Genomic DNA, 21,867 nt, shown 5'->3' with positions numbered 1-21,867 from the left:
ACACGCTGGAGAATTTGGTTGAGCTGCGGAACCGAGCCGACAGCAGACATATTAGCACGACAAGGGGAGGCCACTGCATTATTCGGGAGGTTGGCAACCGCACCAAGGACGCGGAATATCTACGATCGCCTACGCCCCTGTGGCCGTTCCTGGTCCTCTCTAAAAGCCGCCCTTTGCCTCTCAACGTGGTAACCCAACTTACCGAGCGTAATGCAATGGCCGCCAACAGAAATGAAGATGGCGTCTTCAGCCGTATGGAACCTTAGCACCATTACGTAGATGGTTATTAAACCAGAACGGCTCTCCCACCGCAAAGGCCTGGTACAACCTGCATGAGGAGCAAACGGAATCGCATCACGTCGATCTTTCCACGACCTTTCGTGGTCTAAAAACTTTATCCGTCCTTCACGCAATCACACACAAAGCAGATGACAACTGACAGGAACGGAGATCTTATAAAATATATCCAGACTCACACGCCACCTTTCGAGAATGCCACACGAAAAACTTAGTACCACGTGGTCAGGCTTACTAGTAGTTTGGTGTCATGCGTACAACATAGTGGGGTTAGCATTGAAATCGGGTTATTCTTACGCCATGAAAACATCGCTAAGTTACAAAGAGCGGCGCGAGAAAAAAAATGTCACCGAACAAACTCCTTACGTGACATTTTCCTGGATTGAAATCAAGATACAGCCAAACGACTCCCATCAAGATGTAGAAATTTGTGCCATTGCCAAATTTTGTTGAAAGTTCTCTTACTAATACGTTAATATTCCCGACGAAAATTGCCCGAACTCGCCTTATAGCTTCTCCCGAAAGGAAAAACCTGCACCTGAAATAAACACAATCAAGGATACTGCATCAAACGCTGTACATGGAGAGAGAGAGATATTTCAATGAGGTCAAATGTGAGAGCAACCCATGATATGACCTAGCTGGGCTTGATTTACTGAATGTTTAGACCAAATTTTGCATTCTCTGCGACCCCCCAGCCGTCAAAACTACCGCGAGGAGTTTGACCCCACGAGTCTAACTAACCTCACGGTGTAACTATCACTGATAACTCAAAAGCGTTAGGCCAAGAATACGCATTCGTGTTCTGAATATTGCGCACTTTCAAAGAAATTCCGGTAGGCAGTTTTAAGTGTAGCTTCGGGAATCCTCCATGGTGATACAGCGGCACAGTTGCTCAGTGGCTAAGGCATTGCGCTGATGAGCACGAGGTCGCGGGTTCGATTCCCGGCCGCGGCGGCCGCTTTTTTGATGGAGGCGAAAAGCAAAAATGCCCGTGTGTACGAGATTTCGGCGCACGATAAAGATCCCCAGGTGGGCAAAATTAATCCGGAGCCCTCTACTACGGCGCGCCTCATCGCCTGCGTTGCGTCGGCGCGTTAAACCCCACAATCAATCAATCAATCAGCGGCACAGTTGCATCTACAACAGCAGTTGGATACATCCCTGCCACGGATACGTCGATCATTACGCGACCTCCCCGTGTTTTTCTGATACTCTCTCATTCTATTCAGCCCACATACTTTGCCGGTTCGTGGTTCGAGGCGCACGTCATTTACTCACGCTTTTTCGAAGTATGCGACACGAAACATGCAGCCGATCATGAATACAGCATCTCCCGATTGAAAGGGAAACCGATCTTACTACCGCACTGTTATTTCGAATGACGTGTACATTCCATACATTTTGGTATACGGACAAAAACACCAGAGGTAAATATGTGAAGGGGAAACTCACGAAGATGGGTCATTACTATTTAGGGTGTAGCGATAGCAAAACATGAGTGGCCACCTCTGATTGTATCTTCTTTTTATCATTATCGTTCTTACCCTGTGCATTTTTCATCTCTCTTACGGGTCCATCTGGACTCGCAAAGAGGACATTTAGCGGAGGAGTAGTACATTGTTGCTACTCCTCGTTAGCACCACTCTTTAATAACATGCTTTAATTACTGATGTAGCCCATAGGAGAACACTCCAAAGCACGTTTTTAAGTCAAAGGTCACAACGAATTCACAATTTGTAACTTTTATCTTGTTTGCGTCTTTCTCTTGCGGTCTTGGTTACTGCGACGCGTCACACCAAATGACGAGGTAACACGGCAAGAACGCACTTCACTACTCACCAAATGGTTACCATTTAATTACCGTGCTCAAATACCTCATGTAGTCTTGAACAAGTATTCAGTACACCTTTTAAAACAGAAGGCCACAACGTGTTGTCTTGGCCCATCTTTAGTGAGCCTGATTCGCGGAGATGTAATTTTCTATGTGTTGGCCAGTCTGGCATACTGGAGGCCCTTGGCTCGAATTCAACCTATACCAAATTTTACAAACTTTCATAGTGTTAATATGCATCCGTTGTTTTATTCTTTGCGTCTCCATCGGCTTTGCCATGAGTCGGTCATTTTTCTCGCTTTTTGTATGATAGGAATGCGAATTTTTTCCTACCGAGTGAATCTTGCTTTTGCATTATAATCACAATTAGCTTTGCATGGGCGTACAATAACTACACTGACCATTGGACGCTCAACGTTTACGGGCATGGGCGCGCACTTGGGGAGTTCGAATGCGTTGTCGTGACTTTCGTAGCAAAGTGATAAAACATCTCGCCAAAGCTTTCATTCCCAAGGCTTGTGCTACATATGAGCAGAAACCTATTCAATACACAAAGTGTACCATGAAGAATCAAAGTGACATCGAGGTTTTTGTGTCTACTGCAGCACCTGTTGATGTAAGCCGAACAGAAATCGGAATGTCTGGATTTCGTACGGGCGAACAAGTTTCTGTCCAGCTCGAGGCCGAACACTTTGAGAGGCTTCAACAAGGGCATGGTGAATGGAATCCCGGGATGGAGCAAGTAAGATATGCCTTGTTTTCACCATTACCATATATATATATTACCGCGGGTTTTCCGTATGCATTACTATTATTTAAAAGTGGCACAGACAAGAATTCAACGCCTGTGATAAATTTTAATTACCCTACTAAGGACGGCAACCGTACGAGTACGACGCAATCACAAAACGAAGTTCTAATTCCCGAAGGATTTCGCAGACAACTGCTGGTCGCCTGAAATTCAGAAAGTCGCAGTTATTCAATTTACCGCATCACTGCAACGTCCGTCGGCTGAACATGTTCTCGCCGCAAAATCTAGATTCTTTTAGGGACGTTGGATGCCTTTATGACAGCAGGAATTTTGGTGTATTTGTGCGGCGTGTTCTCCTACCTAAAAGATCATATAAAATCTAATGCAATACGGTGAGCTAAACAAAGCGTGCAGCTAAAGATACATCTCGTTGGGCACAGTGTTACCGAAATTTATTTCTACCACGAGTACTGAGAAAACTAGGCGCCGCGACCTGACGCGTGTCCGAATTAGCGTGCGATGATGCACATGGGTTTTTCCCCGCGACGTATTTTTCATCCTTTACGCCATGATTGCTTTTGCTCCTAATTTTTTGCTTATGTAAATTCATATATTCGAGGCATTTGAGTGGACTGAATTGTATGAACGTTGCTTCGGCGTGAGCAAACAAGAGCTTATGTTCGTTGATATGGTGTATTTGCAATGTGGTGGCCGGAAAGCCGCTGCTCTTTCATTACGTGCGCGCTAATCTTGCCTTTTTTGCTTTCACACATAATGTATTTTTATCGTTCGGGGTATCAGACAAGTATATTTGAAGTTGGTATAACCAGTTTAAGTGATTTCTGTGTACCTGCTTTCCGTCTTCCAGATCATCAATAAACTAGGCACAGTACAGCAAGACACCCCGCAGGGTGATGTCCGGGTAAATTTTGGCCCTTTCCTAACGCTGACCATCAATCCAGCGGCGCTAACAAGGGTATGCACTTGCCGTGAACTGTCAACAAATTTGTTGTAACGTTTTGATAGAAACAACAAACACTTATAATACATAATCTGAAGAAAAGCCAGGACGTACGAACACAAGTACGGCGCGACATATATTTTGCGTTTTTTTTCTGTATAAGCCTGATCCCCCAATCGCGAACTTGAAAAAAAGCGGGAGTTCGGCGCCGGACCTAAATGCAGTGCCGTCAAAACTATTATATAATTTATTTTACATGTCAGCTAAGGAAAGTTTACGCCCACCAATAATTAAAAATTATGCCATGAATTTGAGAAATGTTGGGGTGCTAAGTTTGGATTTCACTCTTATTAAACTTAAACACTCACGTTGATGCTACATTCTTATGAAAACTGCATTTGATTTGACTTTCAAGCATTGTGCAATGGAGTTATGGTTGACAAAACGCTAAAATACTCAAGAAAATTTTGAAAAAACAAAGACAGTAGAACTATACGTGGAGATCAGGTATGTCCTCTTGGCCTCATTTGCTGCACTTTCCGAGTTCTTCCCTAAACCAACTCTCTTGGGCACGCCTCAGCGCATTACGAAGCAAGCAAGCAAGCTCTCTATTGCCTTGGCAGAAATTTCCAAAACGCTTCACAAGAACGCTTCTCATATCTTATTTTTCAACTTGATGAAGTGGTTCGTAATCTCAGAGCGGGGGGGTGGCAAGGTATTTGCAAGGCTTTGTAAGCGGCCGCTATTTAGTTAAGTTCTAAAATGTTAAATATCGGAGTAAAAACAAATAAATATAACCAGGCTGTTTTCGTTGGAATGCGAGAGACGAAATGAAATTAATGTGTCATCTCTCTGTTTCATTTCGTTCACTTCTTCCGCACAATTCGTCGATATCGGGGGACATATCTTCCTCCGATCTCCTAATTGCTGTCTGAATTCATAATAAGCCAGCTCCGAAACGCAAAAACAAACCTTCCGAAAAACCTATGAAACAGTCTGAACACTCAAGCCAACCGCAAACACCCATTGGGCAAATGCTGTTGGATCATTTTGATACGTGAAAAAGCTAGTGTCTGGCTTATTTTTGATACAAACTTCGATCTACGTACACGTTTGCAGGGCGTTATCTCATCAATTTTATAGCCGCCCCTTTTTTAGGGGAAAGTTGCCTCGCGTTTGTCTTGTCACGGCAGCTTTATCCGACTCAGTTTCGGTTTCTGGATCTTGCTCATTTAAAAAAAACGCCTCATACATTTCGTGCCTTTACATAAATTAGCATGTTTTGAACAGAATGACAATAATACTCTTTAGCTACTAATACTTTGTACGTTATGTTACTTTTTTCCTTTCTATTTTAGCTTTATTTTCTTTACTGGTACAAAAAAGGTCATTTGGTGTTCACGATACTAGCGGTTTCAACCTGAGCGAGAACAGAGGTACTGCATTGTTAACGATACAAAATTGAATTCCTAGCTGCAGAGTTTTAAAGTCGTTGCTGGACTTAGGTGGTTGGCGCCACTGCGCGAAGGGGGTTGTATTGATTGGACGTGTGGGGTTTTTACGTATAATAAAATCGCTAGTTCGCCGAGGTGGCACTCCCACTTCGTGAACATCATCTAAACATTTTTGTGTATACGGCGTAGGCAAACAGTGCATCGCGCTGCGATGGATACTGAAATGTTTCATAAAAACATCTGGAAAAAAAGATTTTTCTGTCGCCAAGCTGAAGATGACCTATTAAGAATACATTTCATAGCTGTTATGCCGTCTGTTTAATTATATGTGGTAATCTTAATGTGGATGGATTTTTTTTATCATTTCTAGTAAATCCGTCCTGCTCTGTTGTTCCGCTGGGTTTTAATCCTTAAGGTGGCAAGGTGTAGTTTTGGACGAATTAGTGCCTTATATAAGAGGAGCTCCAATAAGGAAGGGGCGGGCGCCAATCAACTTATGTCAAAGATATCCCCACGACCTGCTAACCTTGTTTATTATATAATAAGTGTTGACAGACTACTATATGCCTTAGAAGTGGGTAAATATTTTACATCCTCAATGTAGGTTCAGTTGATTAACGTTGCCGTGCTCAACGCGAGGACGCGAGTTTCATCCATGCCTCAACTCCCTGGTTTCTAGCCGAGGTTAAAGTCAAAGGGTACAGTGCATCCAAATTTAGGCCCATGTTAAAGATCCTCAGGTGACGAAATTGATGCGTTGCCTTCTACAGCTTCGTCTCTCATTGCGCAGGTGTTGTCTGAAGAAGTGCAATATCCATTTTTTATTATTTTTCAATTGCGTACTTACAGCGTAATTGTTACCTGTGCTCGGTTTTCACTGAACGACACTCTTAATTCCACGTACGAGAGCTGACCGTTAAAATAAGCTAACTGCATGACATGGGTGAACATTATCGGCCCGTCTTCATAGTAAGGTTCGAAACACAAAGGTTTCATGTGGTGCCTCCGGGGGCCAGACGTTCTGGCGAAAAGAATCCTGAAAGAGCTCCCCAATATTCCATTGGACCATCTTCCGCACACTGCACCGTGAGGGCGCGTGCTGAAGATGTTCTCTTCCGAATATTGCTCAGGGAAGCAAAAAAAGCTTATAGTTACGGTGAAATCCGAGCCACCTCGCGTGCTTATTTTATATCCGCGCCATCATTTGCGCAAATGTCAGGGCACGGAGCGCAGAAGACATTTTAAAGTAATTTACGGAATGCTCAAGCCCGCCTCTTTTACTGCTTGCTACCCCGTCAGCTGAATATTCCGGAAACACGAAGAATTGTCTTCATTAATAAATGATTCTGTTGTTACAGCCATATTATAAACAATTAGATTCATGCCCCAGACAACCCAAATTAAGCATAATTTTAAGCCCACATTCTTATTGAAATTTCCAGTGCACAAGACCGCAATCGCCAGTAGTAACGGCAATCGACATCGGTATTTTAAGGCTTCGTTGTACGCACACAAGATGGCGCCGCAATCCTAACGAGCTTAAGTAAAAAACTGTGATTAAATACATGCGTACGCGGGTAGTTGCGGAAAGATCTGACAACATAACGCCCACGCTCATCCGCATCCAGCGCACTCAAACTTCCACGTCAGTACAGAAATGTTTGAACAGCGCAAAGAAAGTGCCGCTGTTATTTTGTATGCGATTACTGTGTTTGTAATTATGGCATTTATGAAAGGGTTAACAGTGCACAATGACGACGACACACAAGGAAGACAAGACAGGACAAGCTTTGAACTATGACTGATTTTTATTCCGCCAAGAAAGACATATAGATGAAGACACATCGAGCAACAATGGCGAACAAAATATGACTTTAACACTTATCGCGTGCCCTGCCTACTGCGCTCGTTGCTCCAGATAGTGTTTTGTTTTTCCGAGAGCGCAAGAGATGGCATGCTCACGCAGTTTTAATCAAGACGTTCAATCTGGAGTGCCTAGAGATAGATGAAAACTGCGTATTCGTGATGCGTCAGCACGCCATGTGCTCCGCTCTAAGAAAACAAAAAACACTATCTGGAGCAACGAGCGTAGAAGACAGGGTGCGAGATAAGTGTTTAGGTCATATTTTGTTCGCCCTTGTCTTGCGTGTCTTCATCTATATGTGTTTCTTGGCGGATTAAAAATCACTTATAGTTCAACGCTTGGCTTGTGTTGCCTTTTTTTCTCTGTCGTCGTTTTTGTAGTGCGCTGTAAACCGTTTCTTGATGTCCCACCAACTAGCCCACCAAGCCATACTCGTGAGCATTTATGAAATTCTTGCGAAAACTAACTGTGCCGTGTGGGGCATAGTATGCTCCGTGGGGTTAATTGAGGTTTCTTGTGGAGCCATCCAAGTTATTGCTTGCCGCAATGGAAGTGTGTAGTATTTGGAGATTGCTGTCTTCATTTACCCGAAAACCGCTGCCACACAAGACATGCGAAAAAGTGTAAGTACCCCGTCTGTCAAAATGGCGAGAACAATTCGCATGCATCTGAGCTGAGACCGAGGAACGAGCGCCATAAGAGCGCCTTGACATGGGGAGCCGGGGCCTCAAGGGGGAAGAAAATAGGCTGCATACGGCACTCCAGGTCACTGTGGAGGCAATTCATTAGAAGCACCCAAAAAATGGTTGCGAACGAGCCGGCCGAAGCCATTCTTGGGGATTCCCGCTTACTTATCAGAAGACAAGACATTCAAGCCCAAGTCCACCGCACACGGGCGCCCAGATATAGATCAGGTACACACCGTTGAAGGCACGCCTCAACAAGTGCAAGACATGAGCAGAACAAGACCGGCAAAATGCGCGAACAACGCGTGATATTGATGTTTTCCTGTAACCTCCGTTCACTAAAAGAAGCAGGACTGTAAGTCTACAGCGGATCTGTATAAGGCTAGATTTTCATACAATTTTTTGTGTTCGCGCACATGAAACCTACCAGCCTACTACCTACCCTCTCTGAGGAGGTTAAAACAACCAGTAAGGCATGTGCTGACACTCGGCTTAGCTTGAGGCGAACAAAGAAACCCCCTCATATTAGATGAATACCACCCTCAGTGAAGCAGCGGAGCAAAACGAGCCACCTGCTGCATTTCCGCGCCTCCGCAAAGACTCCAACAGGTAGTTACTGCGCTGAGTACACTTGTATTGGAAGGCCGCGTGTATTCCGTGCTGTCAAAAAACAAGCTATTCCGGAGGCCCAACTTCAAGAGTGCACCAGCAGTCGGCGTCAGCAAAAGCCGCGCACACACTAACAAGAGAGCGCACCGAAAAGACCACCCGTAAACGGCGTTCTCAAGGCCCCATCCTCGCCAAGCGAGTAATGCTCAGTGGGAATCAATTGGAAGTTTATCTGGGAAGCATCGACCAGCGGGCCGTTCAAGATGCTAAGTGCGATTTGGCTGCCTCCTTTCCTCATAGGCTCTTCCAGTCTATAGCAGAAGGAGGTACGTTTTATGATCCTCTAAATACCCCTAGGAAGCGTGGTGACCGGCGTACTGAACCGCGACCCGCATGACTAACTCAGCCCATTTTACAGCGAAACTGTATGTGGGTAGCATTCGAAAATTCCCGTCAACAGGTGCCGGTTTTCTCGGCACTGCACCTCCGGTCCTCTTCATCACCGCCGACACCTCTTTTGCAAGTTGCATACCACTCCCCAACGACGATAATATTTATATTCACTATAGTGCACCGCCAACATAGATACAACATCGCTGGCTTCCATCCTCACACACTGGAAGGGAACCGTGTTTTTGTGTGTGTGTGTGTGCATTTCATTGGAGTCCTGTATACCCGTCTTTGCCTCAAATGTAGGGTGCACGCATGCAAAAAGACACTGTTTATTTATTGATAGCTTTCTTATTGACACTGCGGTAATCAGGCGGTAGGTTTTTCTGCCTTCAAAGGTTACCATAACACTGTCACTCTCTTTTACAACCTACATGCACCGAACTGCTAATACATCACGCGTGCGATTATGCGACATACCACTCTTGTGCGCCGATGTGTTAAGAAAAACGGACGTGAACGTCTAAATGCAGGTTTCAAGGCAAGGCTGCCCCACGGACGCTCAAAAGCCGGAAACATCAGGGCTGCAACATGCCTGTTTCATTGGTGACGAGCAACGCGTGAAGAAACTAGTCGCAGAAGGAGCGGATTTAGAGGAACAGGACAGCAACGGGCACAGGCCTATTCACTTTGCCGCTTACGGGTGAGACCCCTGTTGTCATTTTCTTATGGGGGAAGAAATACCTTGATCGTGGAATACAGAGTTCTTACAATACAGCCGTGCCATGAAGGATGGGCTACAAATATTTTTCGACTGTAGCTGTTGCAAAGACAAAATTGTAGACACATCTTTCAAGAGCGTTGCGTCAACATTGTCACTGCGAATTTTTTGTTTACACAAGATGGCAGGACATTTTGATCGTTGATGAAGATTTGTAATAGAGCAATGCCTAACGACAAGTACGAATAAGCAAAAGCGTGCGCATTTGTTCTTTATCGTAGGAAACACCCTGGGAACACTTTCGTAAAACGTATTGGGGACGGTGTATTTGTTCTTGCTTCCCTTTGGAATACTTTGGCTCTCACTCCATGAAACCAAGGGCGTTGTGCCTTTTGGTGTTTCCCGCAATCAGTATATTCTTGTTTGCTCTAAAAGGCTTTGCTTAGAAAATGTATTGTGGCACGGCATTCTTGATGTGACACATTGCAGACAGACGTAGGGCAGGTGAAAAAGAGCATAGGACACCCCCCGTCCCTTGCATTTCTTCCTCACCTCCTCCGTTTGTTACCGCAGTAGCAAGATTATAATCTATAGTTCCAAAATCGTACAACGTTGCATATTTTCTAATGCTCTCAGGACATCTAGCTGTCAATTCGACACATGTTAATCGACCAGATTTAGGGGAAATTCTCGAAGTGGAGTAAGTTTCTGCGAAGGAAAGGTTGACATCCACCTAAATGCAGCCATACGGCTACGAAAGAAAGCTATACAGCTTGCTCAGAAACTTTTCAGTTGAAGAAAAATTCCTCCTGCTCCAGGATTCGAACCCGGGACCACCGCTTAACCGGAGCAGTCGCCCTACCAACTCAGCTAACCAGGAGGCTAGTCGTTTGTAGCACGAGAGCCAATTGATCAAAAACTCGACGTGAAGGACAGGTGTTAATCAACTAGATTTAGGGGAAATTACCAAGGTGGAGTAAGTTTCTGCGAAGGAAAGTCTGACATCCACCTAAATTCAGCCATACGGCTACAAAGGAAAGCTATACAGCTTTCTCAGAAACTTCGCAGTTGAAGAAAAATTCCTCCTGGTCCAGGATTCGAACCCGGGACCACCGCTTAACCGGAGCAGTCGTTCTACCAACTGAGCTAACCAGAAGGCTAGTCCCTTGAAACGCGAGAGAGAATTAATCCACAAGTCGAAGTGAAGGACACTCTTGTCTGGAGCGCATGCGTGAGGCTATGCAGGACCCAGCATTAGCTGCCTGAGAAGCTACGCATAGTGTCAGTACATAAGGTATTAGAGTACCGCCCGTGAGGCACGCAAGTCTGCAACGGTGACATTTGGCGTTTATCAGTGTTGCGAGGTTGCCGCATCGACGGCCTCGCCGTTAACATCGCCAGGGTAGTTTGTTAACAATACCACTGAAGACGTAGCAAAACGGCATCGCTAGTACGGCAGCTTTGTTGGCAAAAAACACATATCTTTGTCTTAAACTTGGCGTCAAGAACATAAGGCGATCAAGTAACGTTGATCCAAAAGAAAGCGATAAAGAACATCTCAGAATCTTTTTTTACCGTATGAACGTATTTATTTCACTCGCTTTTAGTAACATAGTTGAGCTCTGCGCTTCAATGCCAGTTTTGTTGCGTTATCACCAAACCTGGCGTCCCTGCCGCCATGCTATCGTCTGCTGCGATGTTACAAGTTCATGGAGTGGTTGCAGAAAAAGACGGCCGTGACTAGCCGTGACCATCGGTTATATGAGTCGGTAACGACAGCGAAACGCTACGCCTGATAAAGGCAGAGCGTACCGATGTCGCCCATTCATTTATTCATCAAGCCCGAACTCAATCAGCGCTGTAATGAATAAAACCGTTAGTTTTTTTTACTAATTTTCTCTTGAGTTTGATCATGTGACCCACCAGCTTATTAGGAGGAGTGTGGACAAATGCCATACGTTGGGTTCCTTGTAACGGAGAGGCTTGTAGTGCCATCTTGTGTTACTTTTACTACACACAAATAATTGCTATGTTATTGCCGAATCATAAAAACAAAACACGCGACGTTATTTTTATGCGCCGTTCTCGCTGAGTTGGGATAAGTCAGAACTATTATTTGTTTCGCTACATAGCAGTCTTAAACTGCATGTCGTACGAAACCACGCCTGCTGCAAATTCATGGGGATTTAATGGCGCCGAAAGTCTGTGAAATTGTTTGCCCTATTTCCAGGCAAAAGCAGCCGCCATTTTCAAGCTGTTACGTAGCACACGTCACTTTTACGGAGGCTGAAGTGGCCAGTCTGTGACGTAAGCGTTCATGTCAAATGGTTACACTACGCCACGCCTTCTCAGGCAATCACAGAGAGGGCGTGACATACAAGCGGTATTGTTGTTGAATACCAAAGACAGGCCCGCGTTGTCATATCCGCTGCATGTCTGGTCGCTATTCATTGCCCGCAAAGAATTATGCGTTTTCTATAGAGCGGAAGGAGGCAAACTTTAGAACTGTTGCCGTTAAATGTCATGAAATGTCAACATGACTAAAGCACACAAGAACGCCTTGTCACCCGGAAGCACGTGATCAAAACTGAAAGCCGATCTGGAAAGACTTCCGGAAAATTTACAGCTAATCGCAAATTTAGTTACCGCGAATAGGACCCTAGAACGCAAAATGGCGGCGCCCACAAACTGTCACAGTGTAAACGAATGTCACGTAATGCGAAATGACGGCGGCTGCACGGACCAATAGGAGAAAAGAGTTCCGATACTCTGTACCCTTATCTCGGGACACTAGCCGAGCGCTAGCGAAAAGTCCGCCGAGACGACGGGAAACATTTCGTACTCTCCTTCATCACCATTCGTAGGGGTTTACAACAGCTTTGCTGGACATCCACTGTCGCAGAGCGGGATGGCGACCAATTTTTTTTTTACGACCCGGAAGTACCCGTTTGGGCACAATATTAGTATAGCTTCACGCACGTACCATGGCTCCAGAGATCTTATCTGAGCAATCCGCTCGGCCAATCACTCTATGGGAAAATGAATAAGTTTTTGACAGGACGCCACCGTTCGCACTAAAACACTTTCCCTTTAAAAATATTTTTTTAATTCGGACAGACCACACAAACTCCAACTTCCATTTATTCAAAAGCGTGCTCTGTTCGAGTAAAGGTGGGGTGCTTGCAACGTCGATATTGAACCACTAGATTAGTTTATACAAAAAACAGATGAAGTATCACTGATTCATAACAGACCACTACTTATCCAATTTCACGGCTGTTCACATTATTAGGGGCCGCGGAAGATAACCACTGACACGAAACATGACTGTGCCATTTAGAAATGCTTCAACTGCTGTTTAACTGTTCCCTATAAATTCTAACAAAGCAGACTTTTGGGGGAGTCAGTAGTCTATTTCACAACCCACCGCGGCGGGTTACTGGCTAAGGCGTTGCGTGCTGCGCCAAAGGACGCCGGTTCGATTTCCGCCTCAGTGGATGTTCTGCAGAAAGAGGCGAAATGCGAAAACGAGCGTGAGTCGAGATTTCGGAGCCCGTTAAAGATCCCTAGGTGGTAAGAATTAATTCGGAGCGCTCTAGTACGGTGCGATTCATAGCCCACGAGTAGATTTGACGGGTTAAACAATGTGATCATTCAATGTACTCCATTGTACACGTGTAAAGGGGAAAAAGTAAGAGAAGCGAAAAAAGACAAGTCCAAGCTCTGCTCCAAACACAGATTTCGCCAGTCGGTCTTATCATGTGGTGAAATTTCATCTTGCCTTTAAACTGATGTATCTTTCCGATTGTTCCCAATGCCCTTACTAATATTGTGCTGGAATTCCCACATTATGAGCGTTTCACCGCACTACCCACTCTACGGCAGCACAGCTCACAGCAGAGTTACTGGCCCGGACTAAGTGACTTGCACTTGGCGTCCTACGCCCATCCAGCCGCTTGAGGCCACAAGCTTCTCGACTCCTGTCGAGTGGCCCAAGTGGAAGAAGCGGTGCGAAGGTTTCCATACGGCTTTCTGTACCTACGACAATCCAGGTTCACACCAACCCGGAAGGCTTTTTTATTGGAGGGCGACCCGGCCGACAGCCTCTTTAAAAACTTCAACAACCCTTAAAAGAACGCCAAGAACATAGATGTCATGCTGCAGCAGTTTGACAGTAACTTCATTCCGCGAAGAAGCGTCGTCTTTTAATGAGCCTGTTTTAACGTGCGGGTACAACAATACAGCGAGTCTATGAAAGATGTCGTGACCGCTGTTTACACGCTTTTCAACCTTTGTTTATACGGCACCCTACGGCAGGAACTGGTGTGCGACAGGCTAGTCGTCAGCATTCAGGATCATAAATTGTCAGCACGACTGCTACTTGACGCCGGCGTTACGGTATAGAAAATGCTCTAATCCATTCATAAAATCGAAAGCATACGTCGGCTGCAGGTACAGCTTTACCACGACAAGCTGAGAGTTCAGTAATATCAAATAGGCCGGCAGCAAGTCAGGCTCCTGCAAAGCCCACTATGGTCACCAATCGTCGGCAGCATTGTGAATCCTGGCTGCAACCACGTCCAGTTTAGGACAACGTTCAGAAATAGAATTCCCGGAGCGGCAACGTCCACACCCATGGTCAACCGGTTTGTTCCAAACACAGGTTACCAAGTCCTGTCACAATACGGGCCACTACGCCTCTGTTTGCATGTCAAGCCGGGTATATGGCCGTGAAGTATCAATATCCAGCACCGTATGTCCCTTTCGTGGAGCGGTGTCGTTCTCAGATGCGTTGGCATGGGACACCAAAATCCTGGCACATGGCCCACCTGTAAAATTCACGATCGACACGATTGCTGAAGAATCCGTCCTACCACCCACGACATTCGACTTGTTTAGCCATCTAAATCGACTCTCATGCGTTCCTCGTCACTTATACGTTGCTTAAAAGGAAGCATCTCCAATACGAAGGCTTCGCCTGTCTTCAAGTAGCCTGCCATGGACTGACAACGCTCCAAGACATTTACGTGCTTCAAGGTATCCTCAGACAAAACCCAATTGGTTTGAGTCGACCCTGTCACAATCGAATTTCCCTCTACGAGAAAAGCAAGCTTCAACTGCCTTGAACGGAAAATACTGGGGTCATGCCAGCTGTCGACGAGCCGACTGAATGGCGTGCACCTACGGTGGTATTCCTACAATAAATGGCCGTGTTAAAATTTGCGTGGACTGCACTGAGCTCAACCGTTACAGCCTGAGACAATGGCATTCGACTCCGCCCATTGAGAATACTCTCCGGCTCCTGCGCTGCGGAAAAATTATTTGAGTGTTCGATGCGAATTCCGCGTTCTCACAAATACTCCTAGGTGAAGGCAGGAAGTAGCTCACTTCCTTAAAAAGGCTAGCGTTCGGCACAGTGTCCGCTCTCTAGAACTTCCGGAAACAGATGTCAGCTATTCATGAAGGCGCCAGTGGAGTATTGTCTGACATCGACGATCTTCGTACCTGGCCTCAGAAGAAGCAGAGCACAACGAGATGCTTCGCGCAATTCTTCGGCGACTATCTAAGCCAGGAGTGGTTCTATGCGAGAAGTTCCTGTTTCACGTCAATCAGCTCGCATTTTCACGTCCAAAGCTTGACGAGCACGAAATCAAGCCGGATCAAAAAACGTTGAGGCAGATATAAAAAATTCCCCGCATTTCCCCGAGGGGAAGAATGTGAAAGTGCGAATGCACGAGTTGAATTTGCGCGGTTCGGTAATGTTCGCGAAAAAGAGATCACACACACACACACAACTACAAAGAAAGAAAGATGCATTTATTCACTGACACCTATTTGTGTTGTCGTTGTACTTGATTGCTAGAACGGATCTCAGCTTTAAAATTTCGTGTCAGTACTCCTTTAAGCGGGTGCATTAGCCCTTCTCACGCCTGATTCCTGGCCAATCCCCCACGTGAGTATGTGCCATGTCAGCGGCCAGGCAGCGCGCGCCCATCTCCCCCCGTTGCTAGGGAAGACGAGGAGCGCGCGCACCCGCAGCTGTTGCTATGCGGACTACGGCGGCGGACGATTCAGGCTCGCTTAAGAAATGCATTCGCACTTAAAACGAACAGCTCGACAAATTGAACCGTGCTGCGAGAGTACTCGGAATGGCTGCACGCGTTGCCCGCTCTGATCCCAACCTTCAAGACGTGCTGTAACTGTGTACTTGCTGGCTATCAAAAAAGCAGGAGTTCGTTGGAGACCGTCCCGAACAACAATCATTTGATCGGTGAAAGCACCTTATTCCGTGTTGTCCAATTAATAAGCGCTGCCTTGTGCGGTTGAAAGAAGTTAGAAGTCTCATCCGGTCTGCGCCCATCTCCGGAAACATTGAACGAAAGACTGGCCCTCCAGCCGACATTTACCCGTTGACTTGAGAACTTTCTATGAGTATGGTAGAGGACGATCTGATACACTATGGAGCAAAAGTGATTTTACCACTGACGTGCAGAAAGGACATTTCGAGTCTTCTGCATGATGGTCACTTCACCATCACCAAGCGACAGTCTATGGCTAAGGGCACCATTGGAGGAGTTCACAGGCCAAAGATGTCGCACCCGCACGGCAACCCTGCCAAGAATGCACTAAGACGTCCACCAGCTTCGAAATACCTCTTCTACGCACGTAGTTCCCATCTAGACAATGGCAACGTGTTGCAATGGGACTGTGCTTCAACAGTTCCTGATGTTTATCGTGATAGAATATTACTCGCAATATATCCTACACTCGCTCATTCAGGGAAGTTAACGTCTGGTGCAGTGGCAAATCACAACATTCATTTGCGCCCGCATAGGTGCTCCAGAGGCGTAGTATCAAACAATGGTCTACAGTTGTAGTCATCTTACTCAGTAAAGGTTGTTGTATACAACGAGTTCCGGTACGTCACCCGGAGCCCGCGCTTCCCTCAGACCGACGGACTCACCGAACCTGCTATTAGAATTATTGAGACTTTAATAAAAAGAAGCAACAACCGACATCGACTCTTTTTAGTACAGGTCGACCATAACAAAAGGCTACCGCCCTGTTAAACTCTTGATGGGGAGGCGGTGAAGGACAAAGCTCTCTGTCAATCCCGGAATGCTCATTCCCCACTTAACAAACATCACTCACATCGGAAATTTCGAAGATGAATACCACGAACAGTGGCACTGAGACTACGACAAGAGGCATAGCGACGTCCACTCTCGAACCTTTGGAAGCGCGTGACGTCTGGGATACAAGGCTGAAGCTGAAGGGTACCGTGACGCACCCTCATTTCAGCCTAGGTCGCACATTGTCGTTACTGTAGGTGGCACTGCCCCCGCCACGGGACCCATCTTGTGCCTTTTTCCCAGACCAGAAAGAGTGAAGAGAGGGGACACATCTCTGGATGGCGACAGAGACACGGGCGAGAGAAAGAGAGGGGGGCTCCTTAATGTGAACTGGTCAGGCCAGATATTCTTTGGAAGAAGGTAGAGACGCTGCACTTCGAGACATTAAAGTTTTCTTTAAAAATTCACATGCAGCGTGCGCAGACACTTCCCACCAGCGCACCACCCAATAGGTTACTTTCTCTGACAGGATTATGTTGTAGGCATTAGGCACATTGAGAGGTTAGGGTGAAGCATGGCCTACACGCTCGCGTGACGCGCTGTACAAACCCGGCTCCCGCATGGCTCGTGTCTTGGGCTGAGGGCCCACTCGGGCAAATGTTTGCCTTGTTGCAATAAACCTATCCTGTGTTCTAATATTCAGCAGAGGCCCCTGGCTATAGAGGCTCCATGGTCCTGCGCAGAGGGCTGGTCAAGTGTTGGATGGCGCTCCCTCAACGGTTAGCAGAAAGTTCAAAAGCAAATCAGCTGATGGTCCTAATAGGCTTTCGCTTCCCATTAGCAATTGCGAAGCATCCCCCACAATTATGTTTTGTTTTTTGTTTAAACACGGGAACCAAACACGCCAAATATTTGTGAATTTCGGCAGCCCATGAAGCGTTTTGAATTGTTATGCTTTTGGCTGCGTGAAATTATTTCTAAGCAATTATCCTAAGCGATCAAGTCTTTGCCTCGAGTGCGATACCAACCAACAAGCCACTACTCTCAAAAGCTACCACAAATGTAAAGCGAGTTATTTGTCGCGCTATATGTTTTCGTCTTTTTCCTGATCTCGCTCAAATCCCAATGCGCTTTATGGAATTGCTTTTTATGATGGACATTTTAGTTCCGGGTAGTGCTCAGAACATATAAAAATTATCCGAACGGTTTTGTTTTGGTCTTCGCTTCGGGTTCGGTTCCAAGTCAGCGCCCTTATTTTAAGGCAATGGTACAATTTTTTCCTGTGCCATCTCTGCTTCAACCCATGCACAAGAGAGATAGTAGAAAAACCTTGCGGCTTTAAAGAAGCTATTTGCGCCTACAGGAGCAGTTCATGCTCAACAAATCGGTGCAACATTCCGTAAATATTACTGGGTGAGCTCTACGTATGCGAATGCGCCCTCCGCGCTCGTTCACCTCGCGGTAATGTTGTAAAAAACGGAGCTTGGTACCAGGTGAAATAACGCTTATTCAGGCTATCTTCTCCTCTGCACCCAACTAGAATAGTGAATGCGACAGACACACTTGGGGCTGCTTGCCTGCAAAAATGCGAATTCCGAGTAAAGGCGCCAGGGCACCACCGCACTGTTGCGGTGCACATTTCTCAGTTAGGCGCTAAACCTGTAGTACCTGAAACAGTCAGTATACTATCTCTATGCCGCAAGCCAAACTCCCGCAAGCCAAGTCCCAATAAGCGTATGCTATAGTTCAACAACTGTCACGAATCACGACCGCGTTAGTCACTGCTCAGTTCCCCGTTTGGCCCTCGCACTGTGCTATCACAAACACCGGCTGGCCGAGTACCAAAAAGCGTATACGATATCCCAGCATCGCCGTTTCAGCACCACCGCGCTCCGCCATGCCACTGTTCCGCCTCTGAGGTCAAGTGTCCTTTTATTTATTTATTTATTTATTTATTTATTTATTTATTTATTTATTTATTTATTTATTTATTTATTTATTTATTTATTTATTTATTTATTTACGCAATACTGCAGGCTCAGTGAAGGGCACAAGCAGGAGGGACATAACTACAAACGATGTACTATGGACAACCGAAGTTACAGAACATGAAAAGCGCAAAGATTAAGGACATCATTCAAACAACGCATAAGAAAGAAACTTAACACAGTTTCAGAGTTTCAGAATTCTCCACAGACGTTCTCCACAGAGAACGGCTGTGGAGAATTCTGAAACTCCAGGGATTAGATGCGAGTTAATACAGTTCCTTATGGCGATTTATAAAGACAATAGAGAACACCTTACATAGGAAGGACAAAAATGCACCCAGCAGGTCAACATGCATCGGGGACTGAAACAGCGATGCCCTTTGAGCCCAATACTGTTCATGCTTTACATGGCAGCGTTAGAAAAGAAACTGGCAGAAAGTCAAGTAGGGTTTAGCCTAACCCATATGCTGCAAGGCGAAGTGGTACAACAGCATATTCCGGGAATGTTATACGCAGACGACATTGTTCTTTTAGCTGATAACCAAACCGATATGCAGCGGCTAATAAATATTAGCGCCCAGGAAGCCACCTACCTCGGGTTGAATTTCAGTGTGCAGAAAAATCAGGAATAATGGTTTTCAATGACGCTACCACTGACGTATTGTCTATCCAGCAAGGCGAAGTACGTAGAGTGAAGGAATATTTGGGAGTGTGGATAAACGAAGGGGATAACTACTTAAGAACCCATGAGGAGCATCTTAATGTTAAGGGAAGGCGAAACGCAGCTATAATGAAGCATAGAGCTCCGTGGGGGTATAACAACTATGAAGTAGTAAGAGAAATGTGGAAAGGAGTAATGGTTCCGGGTCTCACGTTTGCGAATGCTGTACTCTGCTTAAAATCAGACATTCTATCAGGCCTTGAAGTAAACCAGAGAACGGTAGGACGTTTGGCCTTAGGCGCGCATGGAAAAACAACTAACGAAGCAGTTCAGGGAGATATGAGCTGGGCGTCGTTTGAAGTTAAAGAAGCACAGAGTAAAATATGCTTTGAAATGAGGTTGAGGGCAATGGATCAACGAAGGTGGGCAGCTAAGGTTTTTAGGTACCATTACTTGAAAAGCGTGGACACGCAGTGGTTAAGAAAGACTAGAAGGCTAACGATGAAATACGGAAAGAACAGTGGAGAATCCAAAAAGGTAACCAAAAAAGAGGCAAGGCAGAATGAAACGAATAAATGGAGGGAAAAAATGGAAGCTAAAACCTTGTTAGAGATGTCTAGGGCTGAGAAATCGAACATCACAAAGGAAAATTTCTACGATAATTCCCAGGGCAGTGCTTTTCTTTTTGAGGCTAGAGCAGGTTGCCTCCGAACTAAGAGTTTTGTGGGGAAGTACTCACAAAATTATGGGGTTTTCGTGGTCTGCGGAAAAGAAACAGAAACTATGCACCACATACTGTTAGAATGTGAAGGTATCCATCCAAATCTACATGAAAGTAATATTGGGCTGTCAGAAGCCCTAGGATTTAGGGTATCACAGAGGAAGTTAACTTCAAGGCTGTTGAGGGGACGAAAAGAAGATTAGAATGCTGATGAACGAAAAGCAGAGAGGGGAATATTGCCTAGGACAGTTACCACCTCTAACAGGAAAAAAAAATATTTTGTGCCTAATAAGCTTTTGTGCCTGCCCTTAGCAGCGCTAGTATTAAACCTAGAATGTAAAACATGGGTATATTAGTCCTTTTTGGTAAGATGACATGTCCTCACCCCACTACAAAGGGGAAACCAATAACAATCATCATCATCATCACAGGTCAAAATGCAATATGGTCAATTGAATCAACGCTATTGGTACCGTTTGTGTTGACGCCGGCGAAGGGGCGGTCACTTTTCGCTTTCGTTTTCGCGTTTCATGAGACAGTGGCATTTACGTAAAAACAAACTTCGAACGACTAGTCTACAGTATGACATGCATGTTCGAGCGTCGCCATGGAAAAGCCACGGCCTGTGCTCTACATACATTTTTTCATCGCGCCACACGCTTCCTTCCCAAACAACCATAAACAGAGAACTTTGCCGATCAAACAAAAACAATAAGTGTTAGGGGCGCCAAAATGTCACCCTTTCCTATCAAACAACACTAAAAAAAGGTGGTGCCACTTACTTACAGAACACTAATCAGTTACTTGTCCCAGTATTGACTAGGTAATTAGTTGCTTTAACTAACTATTCATGCATGATCTAGTAATAAGCTAGGGGTAACAATGTGGATCTGCTGAGTGCGCAAGACGACATAGACACGTTCATCACGCACATATCACACGTGGACAACCAACAAATGAATTGATCAAGAAAGCCAACGGGATGCACGAGGAGAGCGAGTATAACTTAAGATTGCCGGCTTCAGCGTCGGACAGGAGGAAGCCGGCGCTCCATTTCAAACACACCAGGGGCGCAATTCTCTAAAACGACGGGCCGTCGCTTTGAAACGACGGGGTAGCGCCATGCAAATGCATGTGCTCTGGGGTGGGGCCTGTCACTTTAAGGGGCGAGAAAGCGGCAATGGCACTGCGGCGCACCGGCAGCAGGGCGGAAAGTGCCAAGCCAAACGACGTGGGACAGCACGTGTCGCTTTGCACCCTGCTGCCGGTGCGCCGCAGTGCCATTGCCGCTTTCTCGCTCCTTAAAGTGACAGGCCCCACCCCAGAGCACATGCATTTGCATGGAACTACCCTGTCGTTTCAAAGCGACGGCCCGTCGTTTTAGAGAAGGGGGCCCCAGATAACAATTGGGCGCCGCCAGGCGCCGGTATTAAAGGATTAAGAACGTGAGTACCAAGGCACCGTTCGTGGCATTATTCCCCTCTAACACAGCAGTCAACTCGATGCGAAACCAAAAGTCAGCAACACAATAGAAAGTCCCTTATCTAACGTCGTACGGCTTGACGGGAATCGCCCTGACGACATCGGGCTTAGGGAGCCGTCGTATTGTTCCCCAGTCCCCATGGGCAGCAACCTTGTAAACAAGTGTTCGAAACGTCTTTCATATCGGTATGGTCTGAAATGTGGTTGAAGAAGCATATTGCTGTCGCGGTGTCGTACAATTGGAGTCCAAAGCCGCACCAGATCACCGGGGCGACACTCGGCGTGTTATCCCCGTAGGTCGAAGTGTAAGGCATCCACATGCTGCAGTCCTGTTCTATGGACGCCCGCAAGCTGGCGGGCCTTCACTTGTTGCAC

General features: G+C 46.0%; 1 protein-coding gene across 1 annotated transcript in view; it reads left to right on the top strand.

Annotated features, from left to right (window-relative positions):
• Positions 1-21,867, top strand: part of LOC144147089 (uncharacterized) — a 293,400-nt gene that overhangs the window by 217,160 nt on the left and 54,373 nt on the right. Inside the window, exons 25-27 of the mRNA XM_077679136.1 lie at positions 2,737-2,873; positions 3,751-3,858; positions 9,380-9,549. Coding sequence (XP_077535262.1) covers positions 2,737-2,873; positions 3,751-3,858; positions 9,380-9,549 — 415 coding nt within the window. The remainder of the gene's footprint in view (positions 1-2,736; positions 2,874-3,750; positions 3,859-9,379; positions 9,550-21,867) is intronic.

Source organism: Haemaphysalis longicornis, unplaced genomic scaffold (genome assembly GCF_048455015.1).
Source record: "Haemaphysalis longicornis isolate Haplotype H1 unplaced genomic scaffold, Haemaphysalis longicornis Haplotype H1 scaffold_7, whole genome shotgun sequence".
NCBI classification, from domain to species: domain Eukaryota; kingdom Metazoa; phylum Arthropoda; class Arachnida; order Ixodida; family Ixodidae; genus Haemaphysalis; species Haemaphysalis longicornis.
The sequence above is the reverse complement of the archived record's forward strand: the minus strand, read 5'-3'. Positions and strand labels throughout refer to the sequence as shown.